At 43.2% G+C, this 17,274-nt stretch overlaps 4 protein-coding genes across 4 annotated transcripts in view; 2 read left to right on the top strand and 2 right to left on the bottom strand.

The window, feature by feature from the left end:
- Positions 1-1,083: 1,083 nt before the first annotated feature.
- On the top strand, positions 1,084-4,494 carry LOC114439914 (uncharacterized). Its single transcript, XM_028412115.1, has 5 exons — positions 1,084-1,324; positions 2,096-2,437; positions 2,568-2,621; positions 2,745-2,846; positions 3,787-4,494. Exons 1-5 carry the CDS (start codon positions 1,285-1,287, stop codon positions 3,930-3,932), a joined length of 684 nt encoding a protein of 227 aa, XP_028267916.1. The 5' UTR covers positions 1,084-1,284; the 3' UTR covers positions 3,933-4,494.
- A 1,108-nt stretch (positions 4,495-5,602) lies between these two features.
- Positions 5,603-9,177, top strand: cdc6 (cell division cycle 6 homolog (S. cerevisiae)). The gene is made up of 12 exons (XM_028410860.1): positions 5,603-5,735; positions 6,290-6,659; positions 6,762-7,022; positions 7,137-7,336; positions 7,472-7,620; positions 7,709-7,815; positions 7,918-8,057; positions 8,144-8,244; positions 8,336-8,403; positions 8,524-8,702; positions 8,787-8,927; positions 9,015-9,177. The coding sequence occupies exons 2-12, from the start codon at positions 6,302-6,304 to the stop codon at positions 9,105-9,107; spliced, it is 1,797 nt and encodes a 598-aa protein (XP_028266661.1). The 5' UTR covers positions 5,603-5,735; positions 6,290-6,301; the 3' UTR covers positions 9,108-9,177.
- A 3,121-nt stretch (positions 9,178-12,298) lies between these two features.
- On the bottom strand, positions 12,299-15,821 carry ccsapa (centriole, cilia and spindle-associated protein a). Its single transcript, XM_028411835.1, has 4 exons — positions 15,719-15,821; positions 14,152-14,543; positions 13,267-13,622; positions 12,299-12,909 (listed from the first exon to the last, which is right to left on the bottom strand). Exons 2-4 carry the CDS (start codon positions 14,516-14,518, stop codon positions 12,730-12,732), a joined length of 903 nt encoding a protein of 300 aa, XP_028267636.1. The 5' UTR covers positions 14,519-14,543; positions 15,719-15,821; the 3' UTR covers positions 12,299-12,729.
- Positions 15,822-17,117: 1,296 nt separating this feature from the next.
- Positions 17,118-17,274, bottom strand: part of acta1a (actin alpha 1, skeletal muscle a) — a 3,250-nt gene continuing 3,093 nt past the window's right edge. Inside the window, exon 7 of the mRNA XM_028411533.1 lies at positions 17,118-17,274. This exon is cut by the window's right edge and continues 267 nt beyond it. The gene's annotated coding sequence lies outside the window, so the exon portion shown is untranslated.

The following is a 17,274-nucleotide window of genomic DNA, read 5'->3' as shown; positions in this document are numbered from 1 at the left end:
ACAATAATAGACACAATGCAATACAGTCAAACAGCAGCAGCTGTAAAATGGCAACACGGTTTTAACTTGAACTTTTTAACCTTTGAAACTTGATGTAAGTATTCTATTCCAGTACTTTGTCGGTGTTTGTGCCTGTCTTTGCACTCTTTGGTGTTTCACTGCCCTCGTGCGGTCGTAGTGTCAATGACAGGCGAAGGTTTTCCCGCCACGAGGTTGGCGCGAAAACTTATCAATGGGGAAACACGTGACCCAGGAAATAGGGTAAGGACACAAGTTCAGTGAAGCTGATACACACTTGCTGCTGAGAGAATGTAACTTGCAGCCTGTGGTCTGCTGTGAGTCACATCTGAACAAGGTAAAACTCTTTTATTTTTTAAATCACAAAACAAACTGATGCATGTAGAGTCAGTTTTAAACAGCTGTTTTTGAATGTAGAGTAGAATAGTCACATATCTCTGTATTTCCTGTTAATGTGAGGTATACATGTTTTTTGGTCAGTTTTGTGATGGTCCACAGTCTGTATGATTATTGTATGTACAAATTTGCTCTAAGCATGCGTACATGCAACAATATGTGAGCATTGTGTGCAGTGGTGGAAACATCAAGGAGCTTTTTATATAAGACTGTGAGAAGCTGGTTTTTCACAGCAAAGGTTTCAAAGCAGGTTGCATGACTGCATTTAATGCCATTTAACTCATATATCTGGCTTCTAACAGGCGCTATTTAATCGAAAGACAAAGTGGAGCATATACATTTTTAATATTTTATTTTTTATTTTATTAAAAAAAATACAAAAATATACCGGTGTTTGCATTTTGAGGCATAAAAAAGACTGAATTACTTTAGTAGAAAAATGATGTTCATGCAGACAGACAGCAGCTCTGACACGAACACGTGGTCAGACCGCTGACAGCAACAGGCTGCCTCCTGCTCCCACCTCGTGACCGATCCATAGGTGATTGAATGATCTCTTGACCAATCAGAAGTGAGGCAAAAAAGTGCTTCTGGAACAATCTACAGCTGCGGGATTTATGAAACAAATGCTGTGTCCCGGGTCTGGGACGCAGTAAAACATTAGTAACCGTGAGGAGCCGTGTAACAGTTCCGCTCACTTTTAGAGGACCGCCCCTAACTTCCGGGTTTGAATGGCTAAAATTCCGCGCCAGTACATTTTAAACTCACGTTGAGCCGGCTGGGTTTTTAAAACGCAAACATTGTCTGTCATTTACTGATATTACGACCAAGCAGCGGAGTTAGCAGCTAAACGTGGTTATTGGAGTTAATATGGACGTTACTGTGGGTTTATTGATGGTCTTTGCCGCAGGTAAGTGTCAGGTACAAATCAGGCTGTGTGTGTTTGTGTAACTGCATTAATTTGCATCCGATTAGACAGTAACACAAGTTTTATGCTTTCGTGCATGTTTGTACTTCTGTGCTAACGTTTGTCGGTATAATATCGAGCTTTAATAACGCGTTTATAAACACTGCGAACCGAGCTGATGTCGTCCCGTCCTGTCGAACCACGGGGGAACCCCCTATCAGCTAGCCCATTAGCATTAGTTAAAGTTTTAAATCTGTGTCTGATTGTTGGCTTTACTCTAATATCCGCCGACATGATGTATCCAGCTCGGTAAAACACCAGAAATGTCACTTTCCAGATGTGACTGACTGTGGAGATGTGAGGCCCAGCTGTGGTCAGACATGACTTCCAGATGTGTCCACAGGTGGTAGTAATGCCACACTATTAGTTTAGTCTGTTGTTAAATCTACTAAATACATAAATGGCTGTTTCAGCTCATTACAGTATCTACAGTAAGTAAATCAAGTCATGACTAGTGGAAGGGGCCTGAAGTCCTGACTCTTTTCAGATAAGTGGTGAATAGTCTAAATGCTCAATGAGTCTAAATGAGTCTAAATGCTGACTTTTCTCTAACAGCTGCCGTGTTAACCCTGGATTTGACCAAGCAGTTCAGTTTTTGAAATATGGAGTTAACACCAGTTAACCCTGTGGGATGGAGGCCTCGGGCCCCACACAGCTGCATGCTGTGGTTAAAGGTTATGTTTCATGGATGATGGTTGCATGTTGTTTCCACAGGAGGATCTGCCAGTCACCAGAATCCATCAGTTGAAGTACAAGAAGGCCATAACTTGACTCTAAAGTGTCCTGAAAAACCCTCGAACAACAGCTTGGAGAACTGGGATTGGAAGAGAATCGATGACCCCACAAACGTTGCCAAAAGTGTCATCTTCTCCCATCGGAGAGGCATCGACCATCCTCAACCACAGATGGAGCAATACAAAAACAGGGCGCTTGTTAACAAGGAGGACCTGCGCAGAGGAGTGCTGGCTCTAACGATCACCTCAGTGCGGCAGGCTGACGGTGGGCGCTACAGATGTCACATCCCAGGCCTGGGGAGCTTTGATTTTACAGTTGTTGGTAGGTGGACGGGAGAATTCACAACATTTTTAGGTCCCTTTTGTTCAGGGATCTCGCATAAAATATTGTTGATATTGATGAACTTAGTTCCTAAATAAAAGGTATTTTATTTATATCTCCTTTGAAACAGTGAAAAATGACAGTGGAACAGAGTTTACTACACCAACACCAACGATGGATCCAGGTGAGGCTGGAGACTGTTTCTGTGTTTCTCAAGAAAGACGTTCTCATGCTGGTCCTACAGTGCTGAACACAACACTGATAATAAACCTTCATTACTAATGTACCATTTTGCTTATTTCTTCAGATGCAACCAAGGAGAAGCACATGGTTACTGCCATTACTGTTCCCGTGGGCCTTGGTGTCGCCATTGCTGTCGTTTTCATCCTCATGAGATGCAGGAAGAAATGTATGTTTTTATTGTCTGAAGTGTAACGTACCTTTTGTTAGGATGTGTACCTGAGGACCTTTTGAGATTTTTAATGTATAAACAACAACAATAACAACTTAGAGGAATTAATTAGCAGTGAAAGGAAAAGTATCAGACAAAATCTTACTCCTCACTTAACCCACTTGACAAAACAAAAAATGTATTATTTATAAATGCAACACTGTTGGTGTCATCTTTCTTATCATCTCACAGTACTTACCTTTAGATGTAGTTGTCCTGAGCAGCCTCACTGAAAGGCAAAGCAAAAGCTAGGCCTCACTTCAGAACACTGAACATCGTCAGATGGTCTTTTTAAGGGTAAACTGAGACTTTAATGCTGTTTGATGGGCACTTCTCTCGTGAGACTCAGGAACTCAGTTTCCTCCTCTGAGAAAGACAAGTATCTACAAGAAATATTTCCAGAACCACATAAGCTAGTGGCACAACAGCACAACATCCTAGCCTTTCACAGTGGTTCGCCAGTGGTCAGTGTGGTAGTTCCTCTTTTTCAAAATGGTGGTGAATAGTTAAAAAAAATACTTGATGTGTTCATGTATCATGTCATCAAGGAATATGGGGAATATTTTCAACATTAGTTTCAAAGGGTTGGACGGGTTGAAAAGTAGATCTAGTAACCTTGACAAAACATTAAAAATAATATTGTTGCCAAAACCTAAAATGAGGACAGTGAATTCATGGAATCTGATGAGTTTGACATTTTTCAAATGAAAGAATTGATTTTCTCATTGATTTGTGTGTGTAACAGTGTTTATATTATATGAAAATGGAACTTTGGTTAGATCTTTTATATTTAAGTCTTTTTTTCAGTTCAAAAACTCAAAATGTGACAGGTGTGAAAATGGCTTGGTGTTCAGGGGGTTAACAATGTGTTCATGTTCTGTTTGTCCTTTTTTCAAAGGGAATGTCAAGACGCACAGAGGAAGCAGGGACCAAGACAACCAGTATGGACCGGTAACAATGATGCCAGCAAGAGAAGACGAGAACGATGCTGCAGCAAACGGAAACGACCCTCCAGTTGTTGTGATAAATGGACTGAGAGGCTGACGTCTAGAAGCATTATTAGACAAAAACTCCATTTCCAGGAGAAAAAAAAGGCCATGAATTATGACGGCTTAAGAGCTTGTCTCTTTTAAAAATTTTTAAAATAATACTCATTTCCCACTGGCTGTAGTGGAAGACATCACTAATTTATTTTTTTACAGCACTTTAGGCTTATTTATTGTGAAAACTGTGAATGGACACGGTTCATTCACAGTTCCATAAAATTATGCTGAACATTTTGATATGTGTGAAACACGCGTCACACAGAGATCAGCCACAACATTAAAACTACTGAGAGATGACCACTCCGCTCCGCTCCGGCTTCCTCCCACATGCTAAAGACATGCTGCATTAATTGGTCACTGTAAATAGCCCGTAGCTGTGAGTGTCACTGGTTGTCTCTGTGTGTTGCCCTGTGATGGTTGGCGGCCTGTCCAGGGTGTACCCTGCCTCTCACCCCCCCCCCACATCTGGGGGTTTTAACATGTAAGCTCTTTTTGATGTGTTTTTTATTGTTAAATGTTTTTCTAAGAACAATCATTGTAAATAAAATACATTTTTATGACATGAAGTGATGTTTCTTTATATTACATAATCAGTCAAATGTGGTCATAGTTGGTAAACTCTAACTCACGTGACTAACGCTGCGGTTTCTTTTAGCTCACTATCTCCCACATGACTGTCAGATAAGGCAGTAAAACAATAAGCTAATAAAATAAAAAATAATGTAAGGTCTTTAAGGTTAATGGGCATGATAGGACAGAGGAACACAGAAGCACTGCATTGTCCAGGAGTCACTTTGGTTTAGTTGTGGTTTGTGTGTTTACTGAGAGGCACTGACAGAAGCAGGCAGGAGTTGCAGCACTGTGGGTGATGCAGTAAATCCTGTCTGGTGTTGTAGTTGTGGTCTGAGCCACGTGTGAAAATCTGCCTCTATTATAACTGAGGGGTTTCCAAGGGCGTAAACGATTAAGAATCAAGAATCTTTATTGTCACTATGGAAGGCACAACTAAATGTTGTTCAGCAGCTCTTGGCTTTACGCAGACATGAAATTAAAAAGGGACGTGATTAAAATGCACTTACAAAGAGACTTCCTGTGTATTTACAGTTTGAGGCAGGGTTGCAGTTGTTTAAAGTGAGGGCCTGTTTATCTCCCACTTCCTTGATCTTATCTCATACTAACACGTTTCAGTTCTAATTTGGTGATTAAACACCTAATGAACTGAGCCCATGGTGAGTCATATAAATGTGTATTGTTTGTGGACACTAAAGGTCCTTTCTCATTCAGGTATTATTTATAATGCTGGAATTGATTTAAAGTGACAACCCTGCTATTATTGTATTCATCTTAACTTTCATCGCAAATATTCATGTTTTAAAATATACATGTTCGGTGTGAATAAATAGGCTCCGAGCGTAACGGATCACTAAGTACGTGAATTCTTTAAAGATACAGTCGTATTAAAACAGATTCATAGCGCTGAAGGTTTGCCGCGTTTGAATCTGATGAAACAACATTAAAGTTCCCGGGAAAACTCGATTCCGCCAAAACACTGCTCTCACCTGACGTAACTTCCGTCTGTGCCACTGAGCCAATGAGCGTCGCCGACGCTCTGCTGTTGTGACCAATCAGAGAGCAACGGCGGGAAACACAGCTGATCAAGGAGGAGTTGGAGAAGATTTGGCGCTACAGTCTGTCGGAGAACAGGGACTGAAAGAGACACACGCAGCAGAAGAGGAGCTGATTTATCTGAGAGGACTCAACTCTTCACGAAGACATTTGTACCATCAGCAGCATTTCAGCGGTAAGACCGGTTAGTCTGTTTGTAGAGAGGCGGAAGAGAGCTGAGCCGCGGGGCTCCTGCGGGCTGCACACTTCGCGAATTTAGCCGCTGAAATATCACATTTATATCGTTTTTAAATATATATATATACACAGCTTGTTGTACATAATGCTTCTGGTTTCCCGATACGTTCTACATTGAAAAACGATCACACTGGTGTCGCGTACATTGATGCTGACGCGGTGTTTGGCGCCATTAGCGAGCACAACGCATTGTCTCTGTTTAATGCGGCAGTAAAACAACAGCTTAACAGCTTCTGGATGCTCACTGTACCAGTGAGTGCCAGCTGCGATGTAAGAAACCACACACAGCTGTCCACAGGAGGGTGGTTATTTCTGAAATAAAGTTAGTTCATTATGTATTCTACTGTGTCCACAGTGGAGCGGGGGGGTTGTTGTACATGTATGTGAAACACTGACCAATTTACAAGATCCAGATTTTACACAGGGAATAGTTAACACTAACACAGCGCTTATCGAGGAACTAAGAGGTCCTTTTCCTTATTTTTGTTTCAGACTGAACACAAGATGCCCAGCACACGCTCCCAGGGACGTGCTCAGCCCACCCTGCCATTCCCCCGACGCAAATCCAGCAGAGTCTCCTCCTGCTCGAAGCTGCCACAGCCCCAGAACTCTCCAGCTCCATCTCCAACAAAGCCCGAACCTCAGGCCCGGGCCGTCCAGATTGGACCGCTTTCCCCAAGGCGTCCTGTCAATCTGTCCACCCCTTTGTCACCCAGGCACCCTTCTGGCAAATCCACTCAACTCTCCCCACAGCAGCCACCCTCCCCCTCATTCCCAGGGTCACCCAGGCAGCCTGCAGCACAGCCACCACCGTCGCCCGGTCTCCAAAACCGCCTTCCACTCAGCCCACGGAAGCGCACAGGTGAGGCTTCATGTTGCTCTACATGCTGCAACAATAAATAACAAGATAAACAGTCTAGGACTGCCCAGCTCGTGGTGCTAACTGTTCTGTGTTTTCTTTAAGGTGATGATAATGGCTGCAACTTCAGTGCTGCCCTCCTGGGTTCACCTCCGAAGCAGAGCAAGCCGACCCTGGCCTCACCACGCAGACTGGGGTTTGATGAGAACTCTCCGGTTATGGCTCGGCGGCAGCTAGTCCCGTCCTCGCCACGTCAGCAGCTCTCCCCCGCTGTCGGATCATCTCCAAGGCGACGAGACACGGCCACTGGGAGTCCTGTAAAACTGAACACGGAGAAGAAGCCGGCAGTTCGTCTGTTTGCAGAAAGTAAGGACTCACCAGTGTCTTTTATGATGGCAACTAATTAGTTAATGAATAAACCTGCAGGTCACCTTCTTTCTGCAGCACCACTAACCTTCAAACCACCTGTGTTTCCTTCAGAGTCCAGGTTCCAGAGTGTGAAGCAGGCGCTCCACACTGCTGTCCCAGAACGCCTCCTGTCCAGGGAGGCCGAGCGGGCATCCATCCGGTCCTTTCTGGAGGAGAAGGTGCAGCAGCATGTCCCTGGCAGTCTCTACATCTCTGGAGCCCCTGGAACCGGCAAGACGGCCTGCCTCAACTGTGTGCTGCAGGGGATGAAGGTGAGGCGCTGAGCAGATGTTGTTTGGGGCTTTAGTGACACCCACTTGAGACTTTGTGGCACTGACACGCTAATAAAATGCAAATAATGTGCTAAGATCAGTGGTGCTGACCACTGTTGGTGTGTTTTCTGTCAGGCGGAGCTGTCGTCAGTACAGACAGTGGTTGTGAACTGCATGAGTCTGCGGAGCTCCCATGCCATTTTCCCTCTGCTGGCCAATAAGCTGAAGGCATCTGGTGGACAGAATGGACTGCAGAAGTTCCTGACGACCCCGGGACCCACCATGTGAGTAACCATCTGCAGTGTTTTTGGAAACAGTATAGTGGTTTTTGTGTGTTAGAAGTTACCCTGACTCTATCTTTGTTCCCCTCAGGCTTCTGGTTCTGGATGAAATGGACCAACTGGACAGCAAAGCACAGGATGTCCTCTACACTATTTTTGAGTGGCCATATCTGCCCAGTTCTCGCCTCTGTCTCATTGGTAAGAGCTCTGCTTCAGGCTTTATGTCCATATTTCTTTTGTCTGCAATTTGCCGGAGAGTCGTGGGATCTTTGCTCTAACCAGCCTGTGATGCTTCTGCAGGTATCGCTAACGCTCTGGATCTGACGGACCGCATCCTCCCAAGACTGCAGGCTCGACCTCACTGTCGCCCCCTGCTCCTGCACTTCCCTCCCTACAGCAGAGAGGAGCTGGCTGCCATCGTACAGGACAGACTTGCACAGGTACAAGCAAATTGTTTGTGACTTCAGCTTCAGTTCGTGCACGGCTGCTCGGCTCATTTCATCTGAGTTTTCTTTCCTCCACTCAGGCGTCAGCTGAAGGGATCCTCGATGCCACCGCGGTCCAGTTTTGTGCCAGAAAAGTGTCCGCTGTGTCCGGAGACGCCAGAAAAGCTCTGGATATCTGCAGGTAAATATTTCAAGCTGCTGGTAAAAGTGATGCAAACATGTGACTGCTGTGGACTTGATTGTTATTGATTTATGTATTTTTCTCTTCTTAGGAGAGCAGTGGAGATTGTGGAATCTGACGAGAGAAAGAAGGCGAACTGTCCACAAGCTGAAGCCAAGGGTGAGTTTTAGACGGCAGCACTGCACCATTGTGATGTTAGCTGTTATTGAGCCTGGGCTGTTTGACATGACATTCGTGGTTAAAGGTTTTTTTTTTTTTCCCCCCTTTGGATGCTTGCAGCCTCCCGGGTCAGCCTTCCTCAGGTTGCGCGGGTGCTGTCGGAGGTGTACGGCGACCGCATGGGGTCTCAGAGCAGCAGCTCGGATGGTGAGAGTTTCCCCCTGCAGCAGAAGCTGCTGGTCTGCTGCTTGCTGCTGCTCATTCGCAACGGAAAGAGCAAAGAGATCGGCCTGGGGAAGGTGAGACGCTGACCTGCTCCACAAACTACTGTTTACACTTGAATGTCGGTGAACTGTTTTCTAACCGATGCATTTGTCTTCCAGCTCCATGAGGTTTACAGCCGTCTGTGCGCTCAGAGGCAGGTGTCCGGGGTCGGTCAGGGAGAGTGTCTGTCCCTCTGCAATTTGCTGGAGAGTCGAGGAATCTTTGCTCTGAAGAAGGCCAAAGAGGCTCGTCTCACTAAGGTACAAAACAGGTTAACATATAGAGAGAAGGCCTAGAGTCCATATGTTTCATAAAGGTGATTATAGATCTGTGTGTGTTTCCTGCAGGTGTTTCTGAAGATTGAGGAGAAAGATGTTGAAAATGCTCTGAAAGACCGAACACTACTGGGCAGCATCCTCGCTGCAGGACTCCCTTCATAATAACTTATTTATTTTTAGATTTTTTTTTAAGATTTAAATGAAGATATTTTAAATTCTCATTTTTTCTGAGAATCTGTACAGATTTTTAACAGTTTCTGTTTGAAAAGAATTTTTTCTTTTTTTTTTTTAAAGCTGTTGTCTGCTTAGAATTGTGTTGCTGAAAGAAAAGACAGCGTGTGTGTGCACTGGCACGTTTCACTTTATATGCTGTAAATAAACAAACGTGCAGACATTTTAATCTCATTAGTCTTTTTTTCCAGTGTGTTCACACTGTGTTCAAGGCCCTCTTGTTTTTTTCACTAAGGAACCCTACTGGTTTATGTCAACCTGGTGTATTTTTATGTCAAACATTTGGTACATGTAGCTTCTTATTGGCAGGACATATAGGGCCAGTAGTGTATAATAAGTTAGGTTAAAATAATCCATAAAACCTGGTCTTTAATTCTCTTATTACTTTATGGGTTTTTGAAAGGTAACGTAGTGTGATGAGGTGTAAACAGACCTGACCTTTAAGGTGGTGTTTTACACATTGCATTGAACACACAAATATAAACTATTGAAATCTGATTTATCCAAATCTGTTTTATTCACAGCAACATGGGTGAAAATATATATCGTGTATGTTTGCAGATACAAATACAGTGACCAAAAATGTAAACGTTAGTGAGATAAAATATGACGAACAGTGATCTGTTGCTGATGATACACATCTAACACTTTCTTCAGTACAAACCTATTTTTTCAGATTAAACATCTATCATTTCACTGATTAGCTGCACAACACCAATACCTTCATGTGATTGTCTGAACGTTTGGACTCATGAATCTGCTCAAATACCCACATACTCTGAACTCTTTATAGGAATGTTAACACTAGATTCATTGGCTGTGTCTGAAATCACTCCACATTTACCCCTAAGCGCGCATGTGTGTGGCGCCCTCGGTTCATATAAGGCTGTACATCTTTGAGCAGACCACTGCTGCTCCGGAGGACTGGCTTCAGACAGATCACTATGAAGCCACAAACGATGACTCAAACTAAAATCAGTTCAGCAGCAGCATGTCCAGTCTGAGACAACAGCCCCTACTCAATACACTCAGGTGGATCACGTGACATGTACACCAACCAACATGGCTTTTAGAGGTCTAAGTCCCAGTAACAGTGTTCTCCTACATGCAAATGTAGATTTCAAGCACCTTGTCTAAATTCAAACCTATTATCATGAGTGCTTAGTGGTGGAATGACACTAAAATACTGTATATAAGAATACATTTGATTGCACTATTACTATGTAGGACCGCCTCTGAGTATGTCCTCTGTCACTGGCAGCACAGTGTGTTGCTTCAGACTGGACATGTGAAAGATGATGAGAGGTTTCTCAGTTATCTTGCAGCCCAGTGTACAAAGCCTGGCTAAAATAAACAGTGAATAAACAGCAGTGCACATTCAGAGGAAGGAGGTTCAGCCGGTGTCAAATCAATATACATTCTCTGTGAAATTATATGCATTCAGTTTGAAAACATAGCACATATACATATACATTAGCCCTCAGAGTCACGAGATGTGACGATACTGTGTAAAACGTCAAGAAACATCAACGAACAATCATCACGACTTCAACGTTTCACACCTGCAGTTTGCTTTTTTTCTCATTCTGTAAGTCTGATGGAAACAAACATCATCATCATCAGAGGACAGACCGGAAACAGATCTGTGATCTTATACATCCTTAAATGACGTGTTTATTTAGTAGAGGAGCTCTGCTATAAACACTGCAGGAGGACATTTATTTTTTATAGCTCCATTATAATTATTATCTCTGCTAACAACATACATAGGAGACATTACAGCACTGCACTTTAATAAATCTCACTCAATATGTATGTGACACTGCAGTAAGCTCAGGGTGCTTGTTATTTATTTATTTAATGTGTCAGTCTGCTAAATTAAAATGTGAAGACTAAATAACTAAACTCTGATTTTAGTTGATTTATTGTAAAGCCAGTTCAAATATATTCTCACTCTAAAAATACCTTAAATATTCTTTTATTTTACTTCTACTAAACCATTTAGCAGTAGTTTCTTCTAATCTTAAGTCGAGTCCAAAATAGTCAAATATCAAAAATACTCCAGTTTGGTCCTGTCTGCTGCCTTTGATCAAACAGCTGCCGTTGTAAGAGAGAGGTTAAAAAAAGAAGATAAGATTTAAGCACAGCAGTGAGTGTTCATTCAGAAATAAAATACATTCAAAAGGTGATCTGGAGGTGAGTTTTATATACAGGTATAGAAAAGCTTAGAAAGAGTTCATTCTGTTTGTTCACAAACCGCCAACAGAACCAGAGGAACACAGTTCAGTCCATCACAGCTGAAACTGAACCGCTGCTGTCGGGTGGCAGATGATTTTTATCCTTTTATTTTGAAATAACAAATGTTTTAGTTTTAGTTTGGTTAGAAAGATCTGACACTGATTTATCTATAGTTCACCTCTGTACCACCAAAATACGAAGAATATCAGACACGGACCAACAATCAACCAAGATTCATGCTTATTATTATAAACTGTTCAGAAACTTAACGATATATATTTATCTTAGTGAGTGTTTTTTTTCCTGGACAGCAGTGAATCAGTCTCAAATAAAACACTGAAGCAACATTCACTGTCTCCTTACTGCATCATTAACAGCTGCATGTAACACACAGTGTAAAGTAAAGAGGTGGGCAGGTGGTCCTCCACAGGTCTAACAGTGAGAGTGACTAAAGGGCATGTTTGAGCATTAACTTGCAGTTACAAACCACTAGAGGGCAGCCAGGTCAAGAGTATGACATCAGGAGTTTGGTTGAATGATAAAGAAGCAAAAAGCAGGAAAGACACTGAACATCACTTCTTTGGATTTATAACAACCTGAGCCCTTTCAGTAGAAATCTGTCCACAGACTGAGGACATCAGGGAGAGTCTCTTTCTCTAAGTACCATTCTGTAGTAATGCATAATCCATCCATCCATCCATTTATCATCTGAACCCGCTTCGTCCTGCAGTGCAGGGTCACGGGGGCTGGAGCCTATCCCAGCTGTCTATGGGTGGGAGGTGGGGTACACCCTGGACAGGCCACCAGTCCATCACAGGGCAACATACAGACAGACAACCATTCACACTCACACTCTCACCTATGAACAATTTAGAGTGACCAATTAACCTGACAAGCACGTCTTTAGAATGTGGGAAGAATAGAGTTGAAGAATAAGAGGAAGAGTGGCCAAGAGTGTTTTTATGTTTTGAAATAATAGCCCAACAGGACATTTTAAACCAGGAAATAAGCTAGACTTGTACATACAGTCACTGAGGCCTGTGCTACTGAGAGATGAGAGACGGAGAAACAGCACGGCAACTGTCTCCCTGTTTGGTTTACAACACTTCTCTGTTTCTGAGGACAAACTGAAACTGATATGAAAAAAATCGCCCTCTTCTTTACTTGTGTATGTTCTGTTACTTCACTGTCCAATAAGGCGACAGGCAGTGGTGTGACTGACTGTAACGATAACGATGTTCTCTGTCTGTCTTAAAAAAAATAACCTCTACGTCCTGATATTTGCTCTCCACAGAAAATGTAGGTGGATCCTGCTCTACCTCAGCCGGGCAGAGAAGCAGCGCATGTACTCTGTCATCCAGCGGTCGTCCACCACTGTCAGCTCTGACCTCCTCATCTTCTCCAGGTCAGCTGATCGTGCCCGCCGGCGGCTCTGGTTGGAGCCCCGCTTATGGGACTCCTGCCGCGTCTGAACACAGGCGTCAGATGTGTGGCTCTGTGAGGAGAAACCAGAAACAGGAGTCATTTCCGAAATGCACACCAGTGTTCTATTATTAACGTGTGCGGAGTATTTGGTGACACGGCTTCACTTCTCTAATGTCCTGTGAACGAGGCTGAGCTGCTCTGAAGCCATCAAACAAGAACAGTAAGAGTGAATGTAATAATATTACAGAAAGAGGCGGGCAATGATCTACAGTGGCCTCCGTGTCAACAATCCAACAAATGAAATAGGACAAACAGGAACATTAGAATGAAAGATTGTTAATTGTTAATCTCTTTCTTGACTTATAAGAAAGTTATAAAGTGTGTTTTATTGTTTGTCCACAGTGTTGCTTTTTACTCAGTTACTCACATCATTGGGTGTCCTCCTGACCTCTATCTGTCTCTCGGTCCAGTCCATTCGGCTGGACGGTCTCCGGTTCTCCTTCTCCTTGGTGCTGATTGCTGGCTGGCTCTTTGCTCTCGGTGGTTTGCGGACAGCGGCTGGCTTGTCGTCAAGGGAACTGTCCCGTTTTACCTGTTCCAAGCGAGGGATGTGGCGGCGGTGACGGCGACGTGACACGGGGTTCACAGGCTCTCCATCAGAGGACGCAGTGTCAGCTGGCCCATTATCTGTTGGTGTGTCATCTGCGGGTCCGCTGGCATTTGGAGCTGCCTCCAGAGAACCACCGCTGGCCTCACACACACCGTTTTCTTCAACTGCTGCTTCTGAAGTCAAACACACACACATGCACATAACCTCCAACTCTGAACCCAACTCTGATGCCATATATATCCACTGAAGTCTCCACAGTGAACTAAACAAACACAATACATTATGGTAGTGGGATTCAGAGCAGCGGTGAGCTACAGCCATGAACAACAACAATAGGTCCTTTATATCTGAGCAGCGCCTGATCAACCTAAAATATTTTAGGCACCAGTGTCTCCTGAGGTACTGCAGCCTCTGGCCCTCATACTGTCAAAGCAGAGCTCACACAGGAGCACAGAGAAACTCCCGGGACTCTGGAGGATTATTCCAAACTTTTTTGGAAGCCAAACAGGAAAAGGTGAAAGAGAAAAGCAACACAAATAGGGCTCTCTCTTCTGCTGCAGTAAGTCATCCAGGTGATTTTCATTCAAGAGCGTGAAGCAGGGCGAATGGACTTGGAGAGTTTCTTGAAGATGTTTTGCTGCCTGAACGTGTGTACATGTTTACAGACGTGTATTCTGAGAACTTAGTAAACCATTTCCTTACCTGCGGGTGGAGCAGCATCTACAACCGCAGCCTCTCCTCCACCCTCCTCGACCTCTCCATCCTCTGAAGGTGGTTTATGCCCTCGACTGGTCTTCAGCTCCCACAACCTTTCCTTGACCTCTGAGGACGTGGTGGGTGGAGGGAGAGACAGAGGGGCGACTTTGTTCCTGGTCAGCTTCGGTGTGGACCACCCACTGGAGTCAGAGCCGCTGTCCCAGCCATCCCAGAACCAGGGCTTGTGAGAATGCTCCATAACCCGCCGGGTCAGGCGGTACTTCAAAGAGTCCTCATAGCATTTAGAAAATGTCTCCCATTTGGGATCCCTGAACTTCTTCATATATTCCGTTCTGACTTTCTTGGTCACCATGGTTCTTGATGTTGCTTTGTCCCAACTGTGGAAATAAGCAAAGAGATGAAATTAATCAATGCGACTGTCCTGAATGTTTGCTTGTCAAAGACATGGGCTAATTCATAATCCATTTAAATCCAAACATGCATGTTTGTGTGATTACTCTCACTGCCTGAAGGGGGAGACAAACGCACTGCACCACAGCTTTAATATGTTCTTAGTGAAATAATCATTTCTCTGAACCCACATCTCTACAAACAAATGGACTTTGTCACAGTGTTTTAACGTGTAGACTTGAGCTCGTTGTGTGTTGCTTCAGACAGACAGGTTTCACCTCAGTTCTACAGAGACCGGGTCACGTTTCACTGTAGTTCGAATGTCCACTGTAAAGGTCTTGACAGCACTGCAAGCAGCTGCTAGTTGACACAAGATAATTTGATAATATTCTATATGAGGAAATGTGTCTGCAGCACCTGGAGACACAACCAGGTGTGATCTACCTGTAAGCCCCGCCCCCTCCCCCGTCACTCAACATAAGCTTACCTTCAATGAGGATGAGGCTTACTGTAGCTTCACAGGCTGCATTATAACCTGTATTATAACCTGTACTGTAGCTTCACAGGCTGTATTATAACCTGCATTATAACCTGTATTATAACCTGTACTGTAGCTTCACAGGCTGTATTATAACCGACCCCCTGTCACAGTCAGAGCTCCTCCCGCCTACACGCGTCGTTTTTTCTTCTTTTATTTAATACCATAATATTTTGTGATAATACATATTTCAATTGTTCATTTATTCGAGCTAGCTAACATATGATTCAAGGACAATGTCGGGCCAATATTTATAATGATCTAATTATCATTCATGTGTGTTTTTTCTGAACCGCTGTGTGTTGTTTTGAAGGCTTCAGTTTTTACAGTCCCACCCCACTTCATCGTGTTTTGTGGATTTTAGTTCGTAAACAAACCGATGCTAAAAAAAACAGTTAAATATTACAGCCGCATATGTATGCGGAACCTTTAAAAAATGCTAATAAATTCGTAATTTGAAGTGTAACATGACTAACCGTGTGTGTGAAATACGCTACAGCCACATTCCAGCCTCACCTGCCCGCTGCTCCGTTAAGCTCCGCTCACAAACACGGTGTGGTTTAAATACTTACGCTGCCGAGTCCGGTCCGGTTGGCCATTAAGGTCAGACAAATATTTACTCACCAAGACCTGGTTGTAAGGGGTCCAGTCTGATTTAAATCCAGTCTGTCCCTCAGGTTCGGTGGTCAGACGGTGAGCATCGCTCCGCTGACAGCAGAGCCAGCTGAGCTAGCAAGCTAGCAACGATGTGACGTGCTGCTTCCGGTTGTTAATTTCAAAATAAGAGGGAAGAAAAATAAAAAGAATGCCTCAGAAACAGAAGTCTGTAAGAAATATTTTACAGTAACAGCACGAATGTTTAGGTTATGATCAAACTGCAGTTGTGACGGGGCTTCCTGCAATGTGTGGGCAATATATTAAGACTGCCTAGGTATAAACAATCTTTCCATCTACTTTTACAGTTTTTCTGGCCTGACAGACAAACATTTATTTATTTATAACCAAAATCACTGATCCAGTGGTGAGTATCTGCTGGAAAACTGATATGAATTGTAACAACACAGTGTGCGCGGAAGCTTTATTTTGAAAAATCATGTTATGTTCCGGCCAGTCTTTGGTATGTGCTTCTATCTTGATGGACGTGGAGGAGAAACATAAAAACAGAGAAAAAAAACATGATTTTCCATGAAGATGCGGGGATCCACCGCGCATGCGTGCTCTGCCTCCGGCTGTGCAGGAGAAAGGTGTAAACAGGAAACCTTTGGAGGCCAGAAGAACCAGGCTTCACCTCATCAAATTATATAAATATACTACTTATTGATCTCTTAAAGGGCCACTGATCCAATTATATACATGAACACGGTGTGTACCATGTCGTTGTGCATTTGTTTATTGAAACAACATAAACCAGATGTGTAAAGCCACAGGTCTCTGTAAAAGACACAGTTTTCACCGAATAGGCTCCATAACCTGACACTTGTTTGTTAAGATGAAGCTGACGCTGAGTTCTTTATTGGTTTGGATAAAGAACTCATAACAGTGAAGAAAATAATTTAAATTCTCAAACTCATGCTGCACATCTTATTATGTTGGAGAGTCTCCATTGTTTTGCTTGATGTCTGAGGAAACACAGGATGCGAGCAGACAGCCAGCGGCAGACAGGATATGAATGTGTTGGCTGTAAAATCATGTTTAGTTTGGCTCTCAGGTGCTGGATTTATATTAACATCACAAGAGCCTCGTAAAAAACTATTATGTGTCTGGATTTACTCATGGTTTGTAATTGGTCTAATAAAATTTGTAAAGGCTTAACGTGTATATGTTTTCCTTATTTATGTAAAGGCCTCTGGATTTCTTTTTTTTAAATAGGCCTTTATGTAAAAAATATGAATCTATATTTTAATACCGATATACAGACAGATATCAGCTAAATAAAAACAAAAAGATACATTGAATGCAGTCAGACCTAAAAACAACAGACACCAGTCTTAAGTGAAAATATATGGCTTTTATTGAAGCATTTGTTTGTTTTTGGTCTTTTTTGTGTTTTTGTTTTTCTTTCACTTGGTCCAAGCTGGAGTGGACCTCAAAGCCAGCACTCACTCACACACACACATTGAACTTCATTCACATTCAAACATCTCATACAGTACAGAAAAGTAGGAATAAATAATGTATGT

This window comes from Parambassis ranga, chromosome 1, assembly GCF_900634625.1.
Source record: "Parambassis ranga chromosome 1, fParRan2.1, whole genome shotgun sequence".
NCBI classification, from domain to species: Eukaryota; Metazoa; Chordata; class Actinopteri; family Ambassidae; genus Parambassis; species Parambassis ranga.
Note: the sequence above shows the minus strand (reverse complement) of the source record. Positions and strands in the feature narration are given on the sequence as shown.

Excerpts from the sequence above, each read along its gene's own strand:
- ccsapa (XM_028411835.1), bottom strand. The coding sequence starts at position 14,518 with ATGGTGACCAAGAAAGTCAGAACGGAATATATGAAGAAGTTCAGGGAT. Across the intron at positions 13,623-14,151 it reads AGATGCTGCTCCACCCGCAG|AAGCAGCAGTTGAAGAAAAC; the intron begins GTAAGGAAATGG and ends GTTTGACTTCAG. Across the intron at positions 12,910-13,266 it reads TCAGGAGGACACCCAATGAT|AGCCACACATCTGACGCCTG; the intron begins GTGAGTAACTGA and ends TTCTCCTCACAG.
- LOC114439914 (XM_028412115.1), top strand. The coding sequence starts at position 1,285 with ATGGACGTTACTGTGGGTTTATTGATGGTCTTTGCCGCAG. Across the intron at positions 2,622-2,744 it reads AACACCAACGATGGATCCAG|ATGCAACCAAGGAGAAGCAC; the intron begins GTGAGGCTGGAG and ends TTATTTCTTCAG. Across the intron at positions 2,847-3,786 it reads CATGAGATGCAGGAAGAAAT|GGAATGTCAAGACGCACAGA; the intron begins GTATGTTTTTAT and ends CTTTTTTCAAAG.
- cdc6 (XM_028410860.1), top strand. The coding sequence starts at position 6,302 with ATGCCCAGCACACGCTCCCAGGGACGTGCTCAGCCCACCCTGCCATTC. Across the intron at positions 7,816-7,917 it reads TTCTCGCCTCTGTCTCATTG|GTATCGCTAACGCTCTGGAT; the intron begins GTAAGAGCTCTG and ends ATGCTTCTGCAG. Across the intron at positions 8,245-8,335 it reads AAAGCTCTGGATATCTGCAG|GAGAGCAGTGGAGATTGTGG; the intron begins GTAAATATTTCA and ends TTCTCTTCTTAG.